Source organism: Lingula anatina, chromosome 6 (assembly GCF_051362555.1).
Source record: "Lingula anatina isolate TDL-2025a chromosome 6, LinAna3.0, whole genome shotgun sequence".
NCBI lineage: Eukaryota > Metazoa > Brachiopoda > Lingulata > Lingulida > Lingulidae > Lingula > Lingula anatina.
The window spans coordinates 12,660,803-12,679,885 of record NC_141772.1 but is presented as its reverse complement, the minus strand read 5'-3'; the positions used below and the strand labels follow the sequence as shown (position 1 = coordinate 12,679,885).

Here is a 19,083-nt window from a genome sequence, read left to right as displayed (position 1 = left end):
GTATAAGATTTGAAGAAATTTGAATTTTTGTCAGCGTGTACTGTATAAAATATTGTTTTTTGTAATTTTTTTTTTTTTTACACATAAGGCCACACTTTTTAATTTTTATGGATGACATCCTCTTGGGACCCCGAAATCGGTGCGAGAGGGCGAAAAAACGACGTTTGCGACAACTGACTTCGTGGGGGGGGGGGGTTTGGAGAACGGATGAAAATCGGTGCGCGCGCAGGATGTCATCCATAAAAATAAAAAAAGTGTGGCCTAATGCCCTAAAGATGACTTGACTTATGGTAGCTTAAAGGGATAATAACTCTTTGTTTTGGCCAAAAAATGAATTTTCCTGGAGTAAACAACAATTTTCCCGTACTGACCAATGGTTAATGAATCCATTTTTACATTCAAAGTTAGTCCCTGGTTTTTTTCTAAAAAGTTTTTTTTTTTTTTTTTTTTTTTTTGTGAAAATCTCTTAAGAGATTATAACAGAGTATAGCCATCAATGGAGGTCACGTGGTCTAAAGACAAGCTCAGATATCAGAATAATAGCTATAGCTGCTGTTTTTCTTGTACAATAGAATGTATTATATTTCTATGAGTTGTTCACAATGTTTTTATTGTGAAATATAGATTTTATACGAAGAGTTGTTATCCCTTTAATATGAAATGTTTCCCGTCTGTTCAAAACCTATGCTTGGTTATCAGAGAGAAATTTATGTAGTGCATCTCCTCTGTCTTATATTTCATTATATTAAAGAAAGTATCTGCCACATTTACTGTATTATTATCATTATCGCTACAAACATTTTGTAAACTGAGTACCAGATTTTTAATTTCATCTTAACACATTCAATTAACAATTTTATTAATCTTATTATCAATTAGTCAGTTTATCAGTTAAGTGTTTTATACAATCCAACTATTTTAGTTGCAAATAAATTATTATTATTATTATTATTATTATTATTATTATTATTATTATTATTATATTTAGTAGTAGTAGTAAACCAAGGAATTGGACTGTAAATGGCTATATAAGGCTAATATCACTGTATTCCCCCAGGTTGAAGAGGCCACCCAGTCTTGCAAGGGCACCTCCAGCAGCACCAGTAACAGCCCCAGCATGAGCCTGGGCAGTATGACCAGCGGGCTCGGCAGTGCAGCCAGCGGATTCTCCGGCGGTGCTTCAAAATTCCTTAGTAATGGTGTCGCTAAATTTGGTGCTCTCAAAGGCAGTGACAGCTGAAATTATGACACTGAAATTTCAAAACTCATCTCTCACCACGTCCTGTTTAAAGTCACTATCGCCTGGTAATGCTGGACCTTTATCCACACATGAACTGGGGATGCTAGAAAATCTGTCAGTTATTGAGTAAGCAGCTGGTACCATACAGCCATTTCCATGGTGACTATCCATGATGTTGCTACTACAAACTCTAAAATCTATGGTGTCAAACATACTGTGCTACCTGATGGAGCTTTAGTGGTTCACTGTTCCTCATTTTGAATCAAATGGAATCTGAAAACTGACTGAATTGACTGCAATCTTAAATGGTATACAAGTTACATTGTAACTGCAAATATTCATGCTACTGGATGACCAGCCACATGGTAACTGCCAGTGTTCATGCTACTGGATGACCAGCCACATGGTAACTGCCAGTGTTTATGGTACTAGATGACCAGCCACATGGTAACTGCCAGTGTTCATGGTACTGGATGACCAGCCACATGGTAACTGCCAGTGTTCATGCTACTGGATGGCCAGCCACATGGTAACTGCCAGTGTTTATGGTACTAGATGACCAGCCACATGGTAACTGCCAGTGTTTATGGTACTGAATGACCAGTCTCATGGTAACTGCCAGTGTTCATGGTACTGGATGACCCTCTACATGGTAAATGCCTGTGTTCATGGTAATGGAATGCTGGCTACATGTTAACTGTCTGTGTTCATGGATTACCAGCTACACGGCTTCTACTCAAGTGTTACATCATGAATGCTTGACCGGAATGTGGCACCATAATGTCTCATATTGAACATGTGCTGCCCCCTGCTGCTGCCCACAGTGGCTGACCTCTACATTGTTGGAAATTCGGCATTTGAACCTATCAGGTTCCTAAGATAAATATAACCCAGTTGCGTGGTCATGTCCATTGATTAGTGGACATAGAAATGAAATCAAAACACTATTGACAGGAGGCTATGCTTTGAAGTGTCATGGGGTCGTCATCTCTATTCCACAGGGCATCCTCTTTCTGACAGGTGACAGTTCTTCTGAAACCGTGATTGCTTGTGCTCTTGGAGTTTCTATCTTGATGATTATGACATAGAAAGTCTTGTTAGATGCACTAAAACTCTGACCTGGACGGTTTGATACATGTTGAAGTGGATCTAAGTTTTGAATTACTTTGGCAAAGGAAGTATGAATCTGATAATTTAAAGTTTATTGCCGAAGGCTTTTTTTTTTATAACTTTGTCAATGCTTCCAGTAATAATAACATGTTATAACATGGCAGAACATAGTTCCAAACAATAACTTCAGTTTAAGGAAGTAAAATCATTAGCTTTAACCATGATAATTAATGTTGACTTGTTTTTTGTGCAATTTTGTATTTGATTTTTTTGGTTATGATTAAATAATGTTGATGATTATTTAGAATCAGCTAGTATTATATTCAAAAAACATTACCCCGGTTTATAATGTTGTAAAGCAATTATGAAACAAGTTGAGCATTTAGTTTTTATTATGATGTAGCAAAAAGTTTCCTTTATAATCAGTACCGTTATTGAACATGGTACTCTATAACTGTAAATATATTAGCTGATTTATTTATTTATTATGTACAATGGAATCAATATAAGTCTGTAAAATTTTGCTGACCACTTAGGTTTGTGTACATACCAGTCATAATAAGTATATGTAGCATGGTTTTATGGACTCGGCACATTGCTAGCTTTGACTGAAGAATGTGGCAAAATTTTTGTTGTTCGACCTAAAAGATGTCAATGTAAATATGTGTCATTGTTGTATAGAAATTGTATACAGTGGAGCTAATGTACAATATATACATTTCTTTGCTCAGAAAAATAGAATCTTTGATTATTTAAAGGTTATGGGATAAGTGCAGCATTATTAAGTATGTGATGTGAAGTTCTGGGTTGTGCATTATATATCTCGAGAATAGCATCAAAACCAGCGTTATTGTCTTGTATATTGCATTTATGTCATACATGCTTCTTTTTTTGTATGTGAGGTAGTACCAATTCCTCTTGTACATTTATACAGTGATGTAAGATATGATTATGTATGGTCTTTATGAATATATATGGGATCTTTTGAAGTGCAATAACTAGATGCAGTAGGAAGTGTTACATAGTCAGCTTCTTTAAATATATTCTTGACACGCTTCTGACTGAAATATATTTTGCAGTTAGTGTTTTGAGTATTTTCTTTTGCTGTAGGTGGATTGATCTTAGGTAGCATGTTTTGGCCAGTAAAAGATAGAGAAGGGGGAAGGAAGGGGTTTGAATGACAACAATTTATGCTACGTAGTATATGCTAGTTTTGCCAGTCAAATCGTAGTGGACGGTATTCAGATATAAAATATCATTTTGTTCCTTAAAATTCTGAGTAGTGGCCAGTCATGTGCCATAAGAGTGGCTTGTAGATCATATAGAATACTAAGTTAACATTCCACTAGCATTTTCACAGCAATGAGAGCAAGGCTTCTAGAATACGTTTTAACTAAATTAACGGTTAGGAAAGTTTGGTCTACTTTGACTCGGAAAAAAATGCAGCGGTTTATATATTACTAGATCTAAAATACATACCATTTCTGACTTTTTGTGAAACGAATATGTGGACTGTTGATGGTTTATCCCAAGTCAAAGTAGACTACAATTGAATATCGACTTTCTACAAAGTCTTGTTGTGGAACTGGACAGGGGTCGTACATGGTAGTAAGTATAGTAGATCTGTGAATCATTAGCGCCTGAGAAAGTATGAATAGTTTACTTGAACCGTTGTTACAAAGTTGGATAGCGTAGCCACCGTTTAGTTCATGTAGTGCTTTTAGTCAATATTTGTAGACGGGTTTTGTCAATTTAAAAACGTTTACGTTTACACCATGAAGCAGTCCGCTGTGAAAGGAAATCTTCAAGACAAGCTTACGCCAATATTTCACATCAATCTGCCGGGGTTTCAGAGCCGACGCAGGTCAGCTTCTTCAGTATCAAATCACTATTGCCATTACACTGACATGCATCGGATCTGAGGCTCATGGTGTTCCCGACTACTATCTGTAATTAATCTTCTAGCCAGTTTTGTTCATTATACGTGCCGTAGCCTCTCATGATACATCGTTGTTAGTCTAAGTAACTTGGCATTGGAGGCATGTAAATGTCGTCTGCTGTGAGTTTCAGTTCAAGACCATCATGTATACAACATAGCTAGTAGTAGGATGTGCATACATAAGCTTTACAGTATTTGATCAGATAGTGTAATAATTGATACCTTGCCAGAGGTTTTGATGCGCAAAATTTGTTCAATTAGCTTTAGTCCGACTGTTTTGACTGATATTTTACTGTAATTCTCAACATTCGTGTATCTTCAACTTATTTATATATGAATTTTATTTCTACATGATTATTACTGTTTACATTTAAGAGATATGTTTACCAGAATTTGTAAAGCTTTATTTTAAGAATAACAAGTGGCACAGATGTTGAAAATGTTGATATTGTTAGTTATTTTTACTTTGAATGCCGGGAAATGGGCGTCACCCTTGATTTTACCACGTTACCGCGACGATCACCTAGAATTCCAGAGCAATCTGGAAGTTTGCCTCTGTTAAGGACACAGTAAGGATTTATTGCCATCCAGACACCGAAAATGAGTTTTCCTGCATCTTATTACTCAGTAATGCATTTATCTTTGTGCTGCTTAAAACAATTAAAATCATCCAGGAAGTATCAGGAATCGACGTTTATATTTCTCGTGGGTTTGCATAAGCATAGGCCACTCAAGTCTTTTATCGTCAATATAAAGTCTTTCTATTTCAGGCCTTCCTAACTACCAGACTAGGCACCTACGGGTCCAGAATAAACCGGTATATCTGACCACACTACCCGTTTTCAAGGTGTGTGTCAGATCGCATAAAAGAGTATCATACCCTATCACAAATTCTGTAAGCCTACCTGTCATCCGGGTATCGCGCCTCGTTTTCGTCAAGTAGGAGTCGCATGAATACAACAGACGACTCCCTCAATCAGGGGGTGGAAACGCGCTACTTATATGATTAAGACGAGCCTAGCCGTCAGTACCGGTTATTGTTTTGTGACCTTGAGGAGCAATTAGGTTTGGTCGTTGCGGCACGCATCAACAGTAGTTGAACTACCACACCTGGGTCTTTTGTTTTTGACAACTGTTCACTCGTCATCGAGGCGCTTGTTCAAGACTACAGGCTGATATCTACTAGTACTACCAGTGGCTTCATTAGTAACGTTCCCACAATACTTAAGTTTTCTGTCCGTGCGTACAAACCCTGAAAAAGGACAGCCTCGCTGACGAGAACAATGGACGTTTCTCACCCATCTCTAGGATTACCCCTGCCCTCAATCTCGTCCATCCCGGTAGTCACAAAAATATTTAACCCCCGACAGAATATGCTTCTGCTATCAAAATTAGGTATACTTTTCTAAATTAATATATAAGTTTGCAAGTTCTTATTTACAAAACATCAATGGCTATGTCCGAACCTAAATTTTATGTTAAAAATTGCGGTACTGTCAGATTTTAGCATAAACAGAGAAAATTGCAGCAGCGCATGAATCTAGATGAGATGCACTACTTTCCAACCCCGCTTAGAATCATTGCTATCACATCGCGCACCAGGCAAAATCGGTGTGGTGGCTGATACTCTGTAATGCGATCTGACACACACCTTGAAAACGGGTAGTGTGGTCTGATAAATCGGTTTATACTGGACCTGTAGGTGCCGAGTCTGGTAGTTGGGAAGGCCTGTATTTTGAGGTGTACAGAGAGCAGACAGTACAGGGAGTAACTTCATCCCTGAACAAGATTTTATAACGAAAATTGGCAGAGTTGACCACAAATGCATGGGCTTCGTCATTTTGGTTGAAATGTTTTTGTTATGGAGTTATGAGCCCCTATTAACAGATTTTCATTAAACAAAGATTATTTTGCTTTATCAACGATGAAATCTGAACTAACACCCCATTCTCATAGATTAGATCGACCTACATTGGATCGACCTAACTCCCTGGGGGTTCACGCTAAATAGCTGTCAGCCGGGCGGACACGAAAGTTAATTACCCCTTAAAGCTTGTAGTAGGCGGGGACGGACACTTAAGGGGGATTATCTGACAGTAATCTAGTGAGACTCCCCGCGGTGATAGATCGATCTAAAAGTTGTGAGAACAGAGCCTAAGGTTTTTAAAAAATATCGCATAGGGTTTTGGATTACTAAATGCTGTCATTGGCGTTAAAACGGTCTTCGTGGGTGCTCAGTAACAGGAGAAATTTGAGAAACCCGATATTTCATTTTACCACAAAGTCGCAATTATGAAGATAACATGTGTAAATTTTAATTAATTAGTCACTTAACACTGGAGATGTATCTGTTATCCAATAGAATGTAAGGCAGTAAATAAAGTTACTGGCAAACGCTCACAGTATCCTTAACAACGTGCCTCTGAGAACAGAGTGACACGCGAGTTTCCACTTAGCTATGACACTCCGGGTGCTGCGGTATAACACTCAACTTGAAGTAAGAAGGGACTGGGAATATACATGGAGCAATTTTAACTTGTATTTTTAACTTCAAATACATCGATACTCGACCCGGTTTCAGAACACCCCTCCCCACCTCCACCCCCGTCTTGTTGAATCCGCGACATTTGCGTATAGCTCTACGAATTCCTGGTTCGGCATACCCCTTTGTTTCCCAAACCCTTAAATCACTGCTCAATCAACCCATAACGCGAGTTGGTGCGATTCTCGATTTAATCAAAATGATCTTCTGAAAGTACTTCCTTTTAATTTCTTTTTCATTCAATATATTGTTATGTAGCAATAGTGATAACCATCCTTTGCACTTCTCGTCACAATTAATAAGCATGCTTCGCCAATTAAGCCGAACGATACCAATTAATTAGCATTTTTCACTAATTAAGCCGGGCGGTCTTTAATAATTAGGATGCCTTAAATATTAAGTCGACTCCGGCTTTATGTGATGCATGCGTGTGTTGTACTGATATGTCACGTTATGAGGGACGAGGTATGTTTATCAGTTTATCAAATTTTAAGATACGCATCTTCTGTACATTATATATCAATCAAACGTATGGCATCCCGTGACAAGATGTTAGCTTGGCAGAGTATCTATATAGCACTTCCACATAGAGTGCATTCAGAACAGCGGACTAACAGATCCCCGGATCAAATATGGCGACCCACTAAAAAGCTTGCCGCTTAATTCCTGATTTGACACCGAATAGAATTCCCGCAGGGATTACGCAACAAGCATTCAAGTGAATCGGCCATGTTTGATCCGCGGATCTGTTAGTGCGCTGTTCTGAACGCACTCATAGATTAGGTCTGCACGTTAACGCGTTTTCATGGCGTTCGCGCTGTTGTCCTAAATCGTGTATGTTATTCCTTTTTGTCGGGTGATTTTTTGCGTTTATGAAACGATTAACAGCTGTATGCTGAATATTTTGAGTACTGCATTGTTATCTACCTGGTTGGATTGCAATTAAATCTATGATAATTCAAACCCTTTTCTATCTTAATCTTAACCTATAACAGGATTTTATTAATTCCCTGTTCAGAGATAACAGAATTTATTCAGCCAATGGTTTTATAGGAAATGTGAAATAACTTTATGAAAGATGAATTAGCTCTGAAAAAACTAATAAAAACGAGCTAGTACACGTGGACATAATCTACCTAAAACCGATCACCAGTCATCTGATATAAATGAAAAAAAAAAGCTTTATAAGTACTAAATGTTGTTATAATCGGCATAACAAGACTGACGAAACTTAAAAGGACTCCTCATGAAATCCGAAAGCTGGCGTGGCTACAATCGTTTCCATCACGAAATGGAGGAAACCGTGTCACACAAGGTTTGCGTTACGCAAGTTTCTCATTTCGTAAGGCTGTTATGCAGCACGCATTTCAACCCGCACGCATTTCAAAAAGACAGTGGGAGCGTTTGAGCAATTGTTCCGAAACTCACGCGTAGGCCCGGCCCACTAGCATCTCTGTAATGCCAACACGTTTTCACATTGGGACTGAAAGCAATACACCCAGGTAGGGTGAACTTGCATGTATTCTGATAACATATTTAACCTGAGCTGGCATTCTTAAACTGTTTCACCGGACGCAGAACAAACGAACGTTGTCCTTAGATGACCCACGACCCAAGGCTCACCCGGGCTTGGCGGACTTTAAAACTATACTTTCAATAGCGGTGGAGCAATACGTCCAAGTTCACGCCGTAGAGGAAGTCTTTTTATAGTTGACAAAAGGAATTTCATCCAGAGTGTTCAAGAAACTACTTAGAGGTTGACAACAAGAAAAGAAGACTCAGAAACTGTCTGCAGGTAGTTTCTGTGCTGAGATATTCATACGTTATATATCAGCGGACTACACAAAGTATCCAACTCGAGGGGTCTCGTTAGCTCGCCTTGTCACCTCAGCCTCTACAGAAATCAGTGGGACCTATCAACTACCATTTTGACAACAATATTAGGAACAGCTGATGCCAAAGTAGCCGTTGATTTGAAACTGAGGGTTTGTGCACCAGAGTTAATCCTTTATTAAATCCGTACGGGTTAGGGTTAGTGTGACGTACTTGGGTCAAAATCTAGGACGGGGTTTACCTGTCCAAATCAACGGTAACTGGACCTACCCCCTGATATCAAAGGGGCCTCTAAAAGTACACGCAAATTGAAGGATACAATAATTTTTAAAAGACTACTAGGCGACCCTGCGGGCAGAGAGTAAAGTTGACAACCCTGTATGCTAGGAGACTCTCTTGCACAGGACACCGGGAAGAGCGACTAGGACATGATCCAGTAAGAAATATGTAAGTACGGTATGTACAATGTAGACTAGCTGGTGGGGAGGGGGGTCGGTGGGTTCGAAAGAACCGCCCTTTTGTCAGGAAAAGGTCCATTCTGGGTAAAATTTGAGCTAGATACTCAAAGGTTTTATTGTAATAAGTCCACTTTTTCAGAAAAAGACCACCCCACCCCCCTTTTGAAATTGCTGGCCACGGGCCTGAGACTGTACGCGTATGTGAGGAATGTACTGCACAAAGAGACGTCTGGAATAGATTTACTCAGCCGTCCTATACGACAAATGTGACAATACAGGTCACGTCTACCTTTAAGTCTACGGTCAGACCAGCCTGGTCAGACTGACCAGGGACAATGTCAGTGCACCTGTTTAAATGAAAGAGAAATTGCCACGTTCGGGTGTGCAAAATTGTCTGAAAACGAATCACTATAGTGTAAGATGAACATTGCCTGAAAACGCATCACTATAAACACATGGATACTGTTGCCTAAAAACGAAATACTAGATACAGAGCGGACACTGTTGTCTGAAAGCAAAGCTGTGTGCTCTAGGTGCAACCCAAGGCCGCATTGGCTAGTAGTGTGTATTTGTAGTGTGTTTACAAACAAAACTTTTTTCAAAAGGTAGCTGCTCGCCAAGTATACTATTTCAGGTCAGCACTTGGTCAATGCTGAAGCGGTAATGTTAGCTACATTTTTATCTCAAAAGCCAATAACGAAAGGTGGTTTTTCTGGCCATATGTTCCGTTAGGTATCCGCCGACTTTATTTCCAGACCGCTTTTATAATGTGATCACAAAAAAATCAGGTGAGATACGCCTGTGCATGCGTCACGCAGGTTCGATGGGTTCCATGTTATAGATGTGTATATAGATGTATGTGTCAAGTTAGATATAGATGATACTTGCAATTTTTTATTATAAATTTTTTTCAAAATGACGCAGAAAATAAATGGGGAAACACGGAAATAAAATTACAAAACGTCATTTCTACACGTCTGAGTTGAAGAGGTTGAACTCTCGGGTTCTCAATTATTAACTCTTTAAGTGACAAACTGGATTTTAAACACAAATAAATACACAAATCACTTCATGTCATACTTATCCCAGGGCAACGGATATACCTTTTGATCATATTTTAAATACATGTAAATACATAATACTTGATTATTTCTTATATATTATTATTTTGTTAGGGAGAGTAAGAAACACTACGTTATCGCAGTGACGGTGGCAGTGTTAGCGTGCGTGGCCCTGTATCTTTACCCGTCGCCAATACAGCCAGAACCCTTCACGTGAGTATACGCCTGACCCTGTGAACCTTGAGTTTAACATCACTGCCGGTGGCACGGCTTTGTATTTCTAAATATCTTTTCTTCTTACTACAATGCTCAGTTTCGGGACACTGACGGTGACTCACAGTACTGTTTCTATACTTGTACACTTTCAAAGAAAACTGATGAGTCCTGAGCGTAAACAGTTCACATGCTTGCCGTATGAAACTTTGAAAAAAATATCGAAAAAGTATGATACACTCACACAACATATATTTCTTTGATTATGTAACACAAAAGATGACGGTGAATAAAATAATATCGTTGCAGCAAACAGTGTATACATGTGCCACATTTTTTTTATTCAGCTATCCCCCCGCTCCCCGACTGGAGGGCGCGCTAGCAGTGAACTACAAGTTACAGAAGGCGGAGAGGTGGTTTGAGGGTCGATTAGCCGGACCCGAGTCCTTCACGGTGGATAAAAACGGTAAGAAACGGAGAGGAATGCAGGTTAAACCGGTCGGATTACATCATACACCCCATTCTCATAGATTAGATCGACCTACATTGGATCGACCTAACTCCCTGGGGGTTCACGCTAAATAGCTGTCAGCCGGGCGGACACGAAAGTTAATTACCCCTTATAGCTTGTAGTAGGCGGGGACGGACACTTAAGGCGGATTATCTGACAGTAATCTAGTGAGACTCCCCGAGGTGATAGATCGATCTAAAAGTTGTGAGAACAGAGCCATAGGCTCTATTCCCATAGATTGGAAATGGGGTGATAGAGAGCATGCAGAACAGCGGACTACCATATCCGCGGATCTCCCATGACCGACCCACTTGTACGCTTGTTGCGTAATCCTCACGTGGAATCTATTTAGTGTCTAATCGGGAATTAAGCGGCAAGCTTTTTAGTGAGTCGCCATATTTGATCCGGGGATCTGTTAATCCGCTGTTCTGAATGTTGGTAAAATATTACGTGAACAGAAAGAAAATTATACACTGAAAGGGCGTGTAGGAATAGCAAAGAACAAAGTTGAAGGACGATGAACATAAAAAGTTTATTCAGAGACGAACAATTGTGCTGTTTTCCTTCAGCAGCTAATGGTTTAGTTTTTTTAATACTGGCTTTTGCCGAAACGCCCTTAAAAACAAACAGCACAAAATGCAATTAAGTAAATGGATATGGCGTACAACACTTTATATACAATATGAAAATCTAAAATTATTTACGATTCAACTAATATATTTTCTCCTTTCTCTAGGTTATATATACACAGGTCTGAATGACGGTAGATTAGTCCGATTTCGCGGCAATCACTTGGAGGAATTGGGAAGAACTGGACAGAATTTGACGGAATGTGGTAAGTAAATTCTCGTTCGAGGCCTCTCACGATTCTGCGTGGGAGTGCAGATTTATAAGGCTCCATTCAGAATAGGGGAGCCATTCAGAATATGGCGACCCACTGCAATGCTTGCCGTCAAATCCGCTAATAGGCACTGAATAGATATCCCCTGGGGAAGTATTCAAGTGGGTCGGCCATATTTGGCCCTCGGACTAGTTAGTCCCCTGTTCTGAATGGGGCCTTAGATTTCAACTAATGCTGAAAACACATCAGGCGGCGGGCCCTTTTTCTACTTGCTTTCCAATGTCACTTTCAGAACATTAACAATACTAAATCATTGTACAATGTAACCTGCATGGTTTTTAATGGGACTTTTACCGACAATTTTGAACTTTGCCAATTTCTTGTTGGTGGCTAGTCATTATAAGTCCGTACCATGAAATCTTGATCCGAGCCGTGAATACGGGTATTCGTGCTCACTAATCTGAGGCTCAAAATCGCAGACGGCAATAATCGTGAGGCCTTCAATTTGACTCTGTGATGTCACCCTGCGTTTCAGAGATTACCGAGAAAAAACTCATCAAACCGTAACAGGGACGATTTTCCCGTAAGATCTGGGACTTCAAGCGTGTCCTGCAGGTGAAAACATGTATTCTCTAACCATTATTTAACAATTATTTCATAATTCTTTCACCATTATTGTGCAGGGACACTGGCGTACGAGCCCATGTGTGGTCGACCCAAAGGAATGAAGATCGGGCCGGACGGGCACTTGTATTTTGTGGACGCATACCAAGGATTGATGCGCCTTAACCTCCCCAGTCAGGAGATGGAGACGCTAGTACCGAGCGAGAATGGTAAGTATACCGGGCAAATTTGTTGTAGATTTATTGGGTGGTATTAGAAAAAAAGTTGATTTAAAAATAGAAAAGCGGTGCAAATTGGTGAAGCTTTTTTTTTTCTTTTTTTATGTTTGTATGTACTTGTGGGAAGCAAACGTGTTTTTATATACCCTGTTCTTTAGACGAGATTGTGAGCCTCACACACATTCTTTTCCAAGAAAACACCTTGAGAAAATGGACTGCCAAATTTACTTTGAATGAGGGGCTGTAAAAGAGAGTTTATTGGCATATAATGAATGATTGAAGATTTTTTTTCCTATAGGCCTAATGCACAATCTTGATTCAGCTTGTGGAATGACATAACTTCGTTGGGGGGGGGGGGGGGGGAGAAAAAAAGATAAGAATAATATCTTATAATAATATAAGTCCGAATGATATAACTGTCAGTTCTTGAAATCAGATTGATAGCATTCAGGTTATTAACAAAAGTATATCAAAACCCATCCGGACAACCCTTGCCAGTAACACGATATAGAGGGAGACGGAGAAAGACACAATACATCGAAATTCCTGCGTGTCCCTGCGTGTTACAGAAGGTCATCTATCTCTGATAGTGAAATGTCATTGACCGGTCACCAACACACGAGGAAGTCAAGGATAAGCCAAGCATTCGAGCGAATGGGAAGCAGAAATGTGCAGGGGCGGATTTAGGCCGTCTTCTGGGTCTTCCAGAAGACGGTCAGATTTTCAAGTTTACATTGACAGTTATCTATTTTTTTCTGTCGGAAGACGGTCAAAAATGGAGGATGGATCAATAAATATAATATGGAAGACTGTCAGAAAATATCTCTGGATCCGCCCCTGATGTGTGTGTGTGTGGGTGGGTGGGTGGGGATAAGGGTGTAATAATCAGAATAAAAGAATGATTTGTGTTTTTTTTTTCACTTAGCCTCCTCGATTTCCTGCTGCTAGGCAGTCGCAGCTGAAAATGTTGAGGGGTGAGGGGAGGGATCCTAGCCTCTACCTTCCACCCCGGCACTTACGCCTATGTATTTACATATATGTCAACTGAGGTCGCCCTCCGTTTCATTCCCTGCTATCAAATGTTATATGTTCTGATAGTAAGACTTTAGGGTTCACTACTCAAAAATTTTAGTGGCGTAAAATACTGTCCAAATCTTCATCAATATCTTTTTAAACCCATATCATGAATGTGTTGCTCTTTTCAACTGATGATAAAAGAGACCTTACCAAAAACGAGGACCTGGTATTGAGCGAAGGTCAAGACATCTCACATGTACATGAACATATACAGTTTAAACCAGCCCGTTTGAAAAATACAATGCACCACGTGTCAGATAAGAAGTTCAAAAGTTCGAAATGTGATGTTTTAATCTTTGTGAGGTTCACCTTGAACGCTGTGTATGGAGCGCGTTCAGAATTAGTTGATCCGTGGACTAACAGATCGGCGGACTAGATATGCTGCAGGAGTCTTGCAATTAAACCGGGGCCTTGCAATTAAACCTCGTAGCCATGATTTAATCCGTTTTAATGGCGCGTGTGGAGGCAGGGAGACCATCAGGGGATTAAGCGGTTTGCTTTTAAGTGTGGTCGGCCATATTTAGTCAGCGGATCAGTTACTCCGAGGATCCTCTGTTCTGAATGCGTTCTCTGACTCCAACTTGCAATGCCAGTCCACTTTCTACAATAATCCAATGGGTGTACTGAACTCCGCGTAAGACTTATCAAATATGGATAGATCATATATATATAATAAATTACACAACCGATGGGGTAAACAATTTTAAATCATTACATGTAGTACTTATCAGCCCAATGTTTAATTTCAGGATCCGAGGGGCTTCCCTTTCGTTTTCTGAACGGTCTGGATGTGTCCAAGGACGGGGTGGTTTACTTCACGGACTCCACGCCTAAGTGGCAGAGGAACCAATACAAATATGCAGTGAGTTTATATCGAGACATCGAATAATATACTTGTCATTTCAATGAATGTCATGTATGAAAACTGAAAAAAAAGAAGGCGGATTTTATGAAAAAAAAAAGAAAAAAGAAAAAAGGAGAATGTTAAAGGAAGTGGGTGCTACAAAACGGTGGTTTGCCTATAGCGTGATCGCTATGGCCCTAGCGCGTGAAATAAGAGGTCGCAATTACAAATTTCAAGATTTTAAGAAGGACTGAAAACTTTCTTTCCCCTCTCTGTGTTACATTATTGTAGTTTAAGCCTTTACTAGATTATATCTGCCTTGCGATGGCCGCATAGTGCCCGTACATATAAACCATCTCTTTTAATACAGCGTCAGTGCGGAGGTTGGCCGTATGGGCCGTACAAAATCGACAGCACCCTGAATTTTATTGATCAGTGGTTTATATTAAATCTTTTTCGACATGATCAAGTATAGTTTCCAATACTCTGGCATTCGATGTAAGGGAAGGTAATAAGTAATACATTTAAATGTGTTCAAGTAAAACTCCACGTAAAAAAGGTACGTTTTTCTTTAGGTATTAGAGACCAATGCAATGGGCAGACTTCTCGCATACAACGTAAAAACCAGAAAGGTTCGGACGCTGTTAACTGGACTCTATTTGGCCAATGGTGTGGCGGTCAGTAGTGACCAGAGCTATGTTCTGGTGGTCGAGATGACCGCGGCCAGGATAACTAAGTAAGTGGTGTCCCAGCGTCTAAGGGCGTATTCCCAGAGCTTTTAGATCGATCTATCCCCGCGGGGAGTCTCACTAGATTACTGTCCGAATCCGGCTTAAATGTCCGTCCCGCCTACTACAAGCTGTAAGGGGGTAATTAACTTTTGTGCCCACTCGGCTGACAGCTATTTAGCGTGAACCCGCAGGAAATGGGGTCTAAGAAAGGAAAGTCTCCTTGACCTGCTAGATGGTTCCGAAGAGCAAGCGCGTCGACAAAGTTTCATTGCTCCTTAAGCCTACGTTTATCTGTTTATTATCAACATATTTTTGTTATCTATATTTCAACGAGCCAATATCCTCGTACCACACTTTTGTCAGAGCGGCAGTAAAATGAAATTTAATAAAAAAAATCATACTTGAAAAATCTTGTAAAACGCATTTGGTTTACTAGAGAGGAATTTAAAAAAATGTATAGATTCTGGACAACAAAAGACCTGTCGTTGTAAACTTAAGGCTCTAGATCTTTCAAATACATGCTTAAAATTACACAATAAAATGTGACAAAATATTTTCCCATTACACCTCTGCTTTCATGTCCCTTTACGTCAATTTGCTTGTTGAACCTTTCAGATTGCACCTCAGGGGTTCTAAGGCAGGTGTGCGCGAAATTCTGGCGGAGAACTTGCCTGGCTACCCTGACAACATCAACCCGACCCCCCAGGGGACGTTCTACGTGGGGCTGACCGCGCTGCGGTTCGAAGGGATGAGCCGGTTTGGGCCTTTTGTTGATTTAACTGCCCCCTTCCCTGGTCTCAAAAGGTTCATTGCCAAGGTAAGTGCCAACATTCATTAAGTGCAAGTATATAATCTAAATTTAAACTTAAAAGTTTAACTTTGCAAACTCTGGATTGAAGTTTTAAAAGTTTTTGAACTCTTAGGGTGCTTTCCCAGAGATTTAGATCGATCTAAAGATTAAGATTTAGATCGACCTAACTCCCTGGGGGTTCACACTAAATTGCAGTCAGCCGAGCGGGCACCATAGTTAGTTACCCCTTTACAGCTTTTAGTAGGCGGGACAGACGCTTAAGCCGGCCAAGCTGACAGTAATCTAGTGAGACTCCCCACAGGGATAGATCGACCTAAAAATCTATGGAAATGGGGTGTTAAAAGACAATGAAGATGCACTGAAAATCGTAATGTGACTATATGTTGATGAGTTAACGAAATTGACCTTGTTTTTATACATCTCCTTGATTGAATATTTACATACATCAATTTCGTTATGAAATATATTCGATTTGTTTTTTATTTTTCCTTGTCGTTAATGTAAAAGGACTTGACTTTTTTTTTCAAAATATAAAAGCTCTACCGTAATATTTTATAGTAGACAATTCAAGTGCTTGTGTTTGTATGTTTCAGGTAACGCCATTGAGACTCTATGACTACTTTATTAGTAAGCGAGCCATGTTTATTGAGATCGACCAAAATGGAGAAATAGTGCAAAGTTTTCACGACCCAGATGGTAGCGTCATAGGATATGTAGCAGAGGCTTTTCCACATGACGGGAAGATTTTCCTTGGGCATTTTTCTCAACCTTACATTGGAGTACTTTCAATGGATAAGCTATAAGCTTATGTCTGAATGTTATATAGATCTAAATACATCCCGACGATTAATTGTTTAAAACAAATGTCTACGGCGCGCCATCAGACAACAAGAATGGTTTTGAATGATCAAATAAAATAACAATGATACCTAATAAGAATACGTTTAAATATTGTATGTAAATACTATAATAAAATACGAAGAAAGCAATCATAATAAATCAGGAATTTCAGAAGTAGATTCACACTGGTGTTATCCTTTCACCACGGATATTTTAATCCATGTCTGTTATTTAAACTTGTTGGTTTGATGGCGCTTTTTAGACTTATATCCATTTTAAATAAAGACTTGTGTGAACGGGCCTTGGTGCATTTTAAGAGCGTAGCTGTCGGACGAGCTGGAGGATACATTCACATCTTTTTATTTACCTGGGTTACATGCAACTAAGATTATCTACCAGCAGATGCAAGTACCAGTAACTGCCTCAAAATGACCAGGGGATACTTTGATAAAGCTCAAAGGAAATCGATTCCAGATCTAGAGCAGTGAAAGCTTTTATTTAAAAAATGACAAATATTTATGTAATATGTTGTATTTAATACTTTGTGATTTAGCACTTCACTGTATTTCCATCTTAGTTAATGTGTGTTTGTCCGTCTGTCTGAAATGTCGAACTGGCAATATTCCACCAAGTGGTAAACAGAATAACTAGAATAAAAATGCAAGTTATGTTTTTTGTTTGTTTGTTTCTTTCATTTATTCAGTTGCATTACATGGCATTTTTATAATAAGGCTTGACAGATACAAAGACAGACATACTCAAAGCCCACTGAGTGTGTATGGCTTGTGACATTGTTTTACTAAACATTTATGAATACGGACTACACGCTTTACCAGTAAACCTTGGCAAATGTTAAAAAACCACCATTTAACCAGCAAACCTAGTCACACTCCCCATGTTCAAGCTATCAGTTTGGAACTCCGACAAATAGGTCTTTTGGTGAAGTAATCTAGTGATGAAGAGCACGCGAGATGGACCCAATTACCTTGGTTTAGTAGCTGTACGATTTCCGTTGTTAAATCCTGTTTGCAAAATCTGCGACAATAATAATAATAATAAATAACCAACAGATATACAATGACAATAGTTTTTGCTTTTGGTATTTTTTTATTCCATTTATATCTTCATCCAGATATATTTGATAAATCATTCCATTAAATATCAGGTTATAAGATCGAACTGAGGAAGTTTTTGAGAGAAATAAATCAAATTATGGCGTTTTACCAGAATGTCAATTTTGTGAAGCCAGCTGTGTGGTTTTTCCAATACGGTTATCAGTACGGTAAGCTGTAGTTATTACTGGGCACACATCAGGGGTGAAACCTAACACCCTGAGTTTTGGAGAGTACATCTATGCACCAGGCGACCCACTTCTCTCCTATTACACAGGGGCGGACCGAGTACATCTATGCACCAGGCGACCCACTTCTCTCCTATTACACAGGGGCGGACCCAGGATTATTTAAGGGGGGGGGGGTGTCAGGGCCTCCTGACACGCCCCAGAATCCACCACTGTCAAATATAACAGGTCTCTGTCGGTACCATATTCTGGGGACTTCTTTAACTCAGGGTTTCAATGGAGCGCTTGAGAACACAAGTATAAACCTGTCACACAATGAGACAGCAAACACCACAATAAAATGTAACATCAAAAAGAAGAATAAGAAAAAACAAAAAAAGTTTATTATCAATGTCTGTTTTTTATTGATTGCAAACGTCTTCAACTTAAACTATGAAACCAAAACCAGTTTTCTTGCGCTTATCTTTATATTATATATTTGGATCTACTATAATAAATAATGTTTTTGTCTTCCATTAAAAAAACAGACAAGAGAATTGCACTACTTCAAATGCCACAATATTTCTGTTCTACTTGCATGTACACGGTACTACTTCCTATTTTATACATGTATCACGATCTGCTAAAAAGGTGCCTTCTCTAAAGCTACCCTGCTTTAGTGATCACTGAAATTTACCAATCATGTCCTCTACCAGGACAACAGATTGGTTTTTCACCAGATATTTGCAGATTATGTCTCTGCCTTAATGTAGTCAATCTTCTGGTGGAAAATATGCCTGTAATATCGGTCGCCCTGGGAGAGGGTAAGCCAATCACAGGTCTAGATCAGGCTGTACTTCAACTAGGGAGAGTGATGAGTACCAACCTCATCTTGTAGGTTGACATTCTTG

The 19,083-nt window shown here is 39.4% G+C and overlaps 2 protein-coding genes across 7 annotated transcripts in view; both read left to right on the top strand.

Annotated features, from left to right (window-relative positions):
• The window catches only part of LOC106166053 (calcium-dependent secretion activator 1), a 52,192-nt gene extending 47,459 nt beyond the window's left edge, over positions 1–4,733 (top strand). For all 6 annotated transcript variants that reach the window (XM_087014517.1, XM_087014516.1, XM_087014515.1 and 3 more), the window contains one exon: positions 1,058–4,733. In XM_087014517.1, coding sequence (XP_086870643.1) covers positions 1,058–1,240 — 183 coding nt within the window. In that variant the 3' untranslated portion in view covers positions 1,241–4,733. The remainder of the gene's footprint in view (positions 1–1,057) is intronic.
• A 2,902-nt stretch (positions 4,734–7,635) lies between these two features.
• On the top strand, positions 7,636–17,568 carry LOC106166021 (adipocyte plasma membrane-associated protein). Its single transcript, XM_087015431.1, has 9 exons — positions 7,636–9,111; positions 10,298–10,396; positions 10,744–10,862; positions 11,644–11,742; positions 12,432–12,581; positions 14,417–14,529; positions 15,087–15,247; positions 15,858–16,059; positions 16,647–17,568. Coding segments are annotated over exons 1-9 (1,155 nt in total). The 5' UTR covers positions 7,636–9,109; the 3' UTR covers positions 16,857–17,568.
• Positions 17,569–19,083: the final 1,515 nt, after the last annotated feature.

Bases quoted from the DNA above. Each gene is read 5' to 3' on its own strand.
- LOC106166021 (XM_087015431.1), top strand. The intron at 11,743-12,431 runs GTAAGTAAATTC...ATTATTGTGCAG, and splicing joins ACAGAATTTGACGGAATGTG to GGACACTGGCGTACGAGCCC. The intron at 15,248-15,857 runs GTAAGTGGTGTC...TGAACCTTTCAG, and splicing joins ACCGCGGCCAGGATAACTAA to ATTGCACCTCAGGGGTTCTA.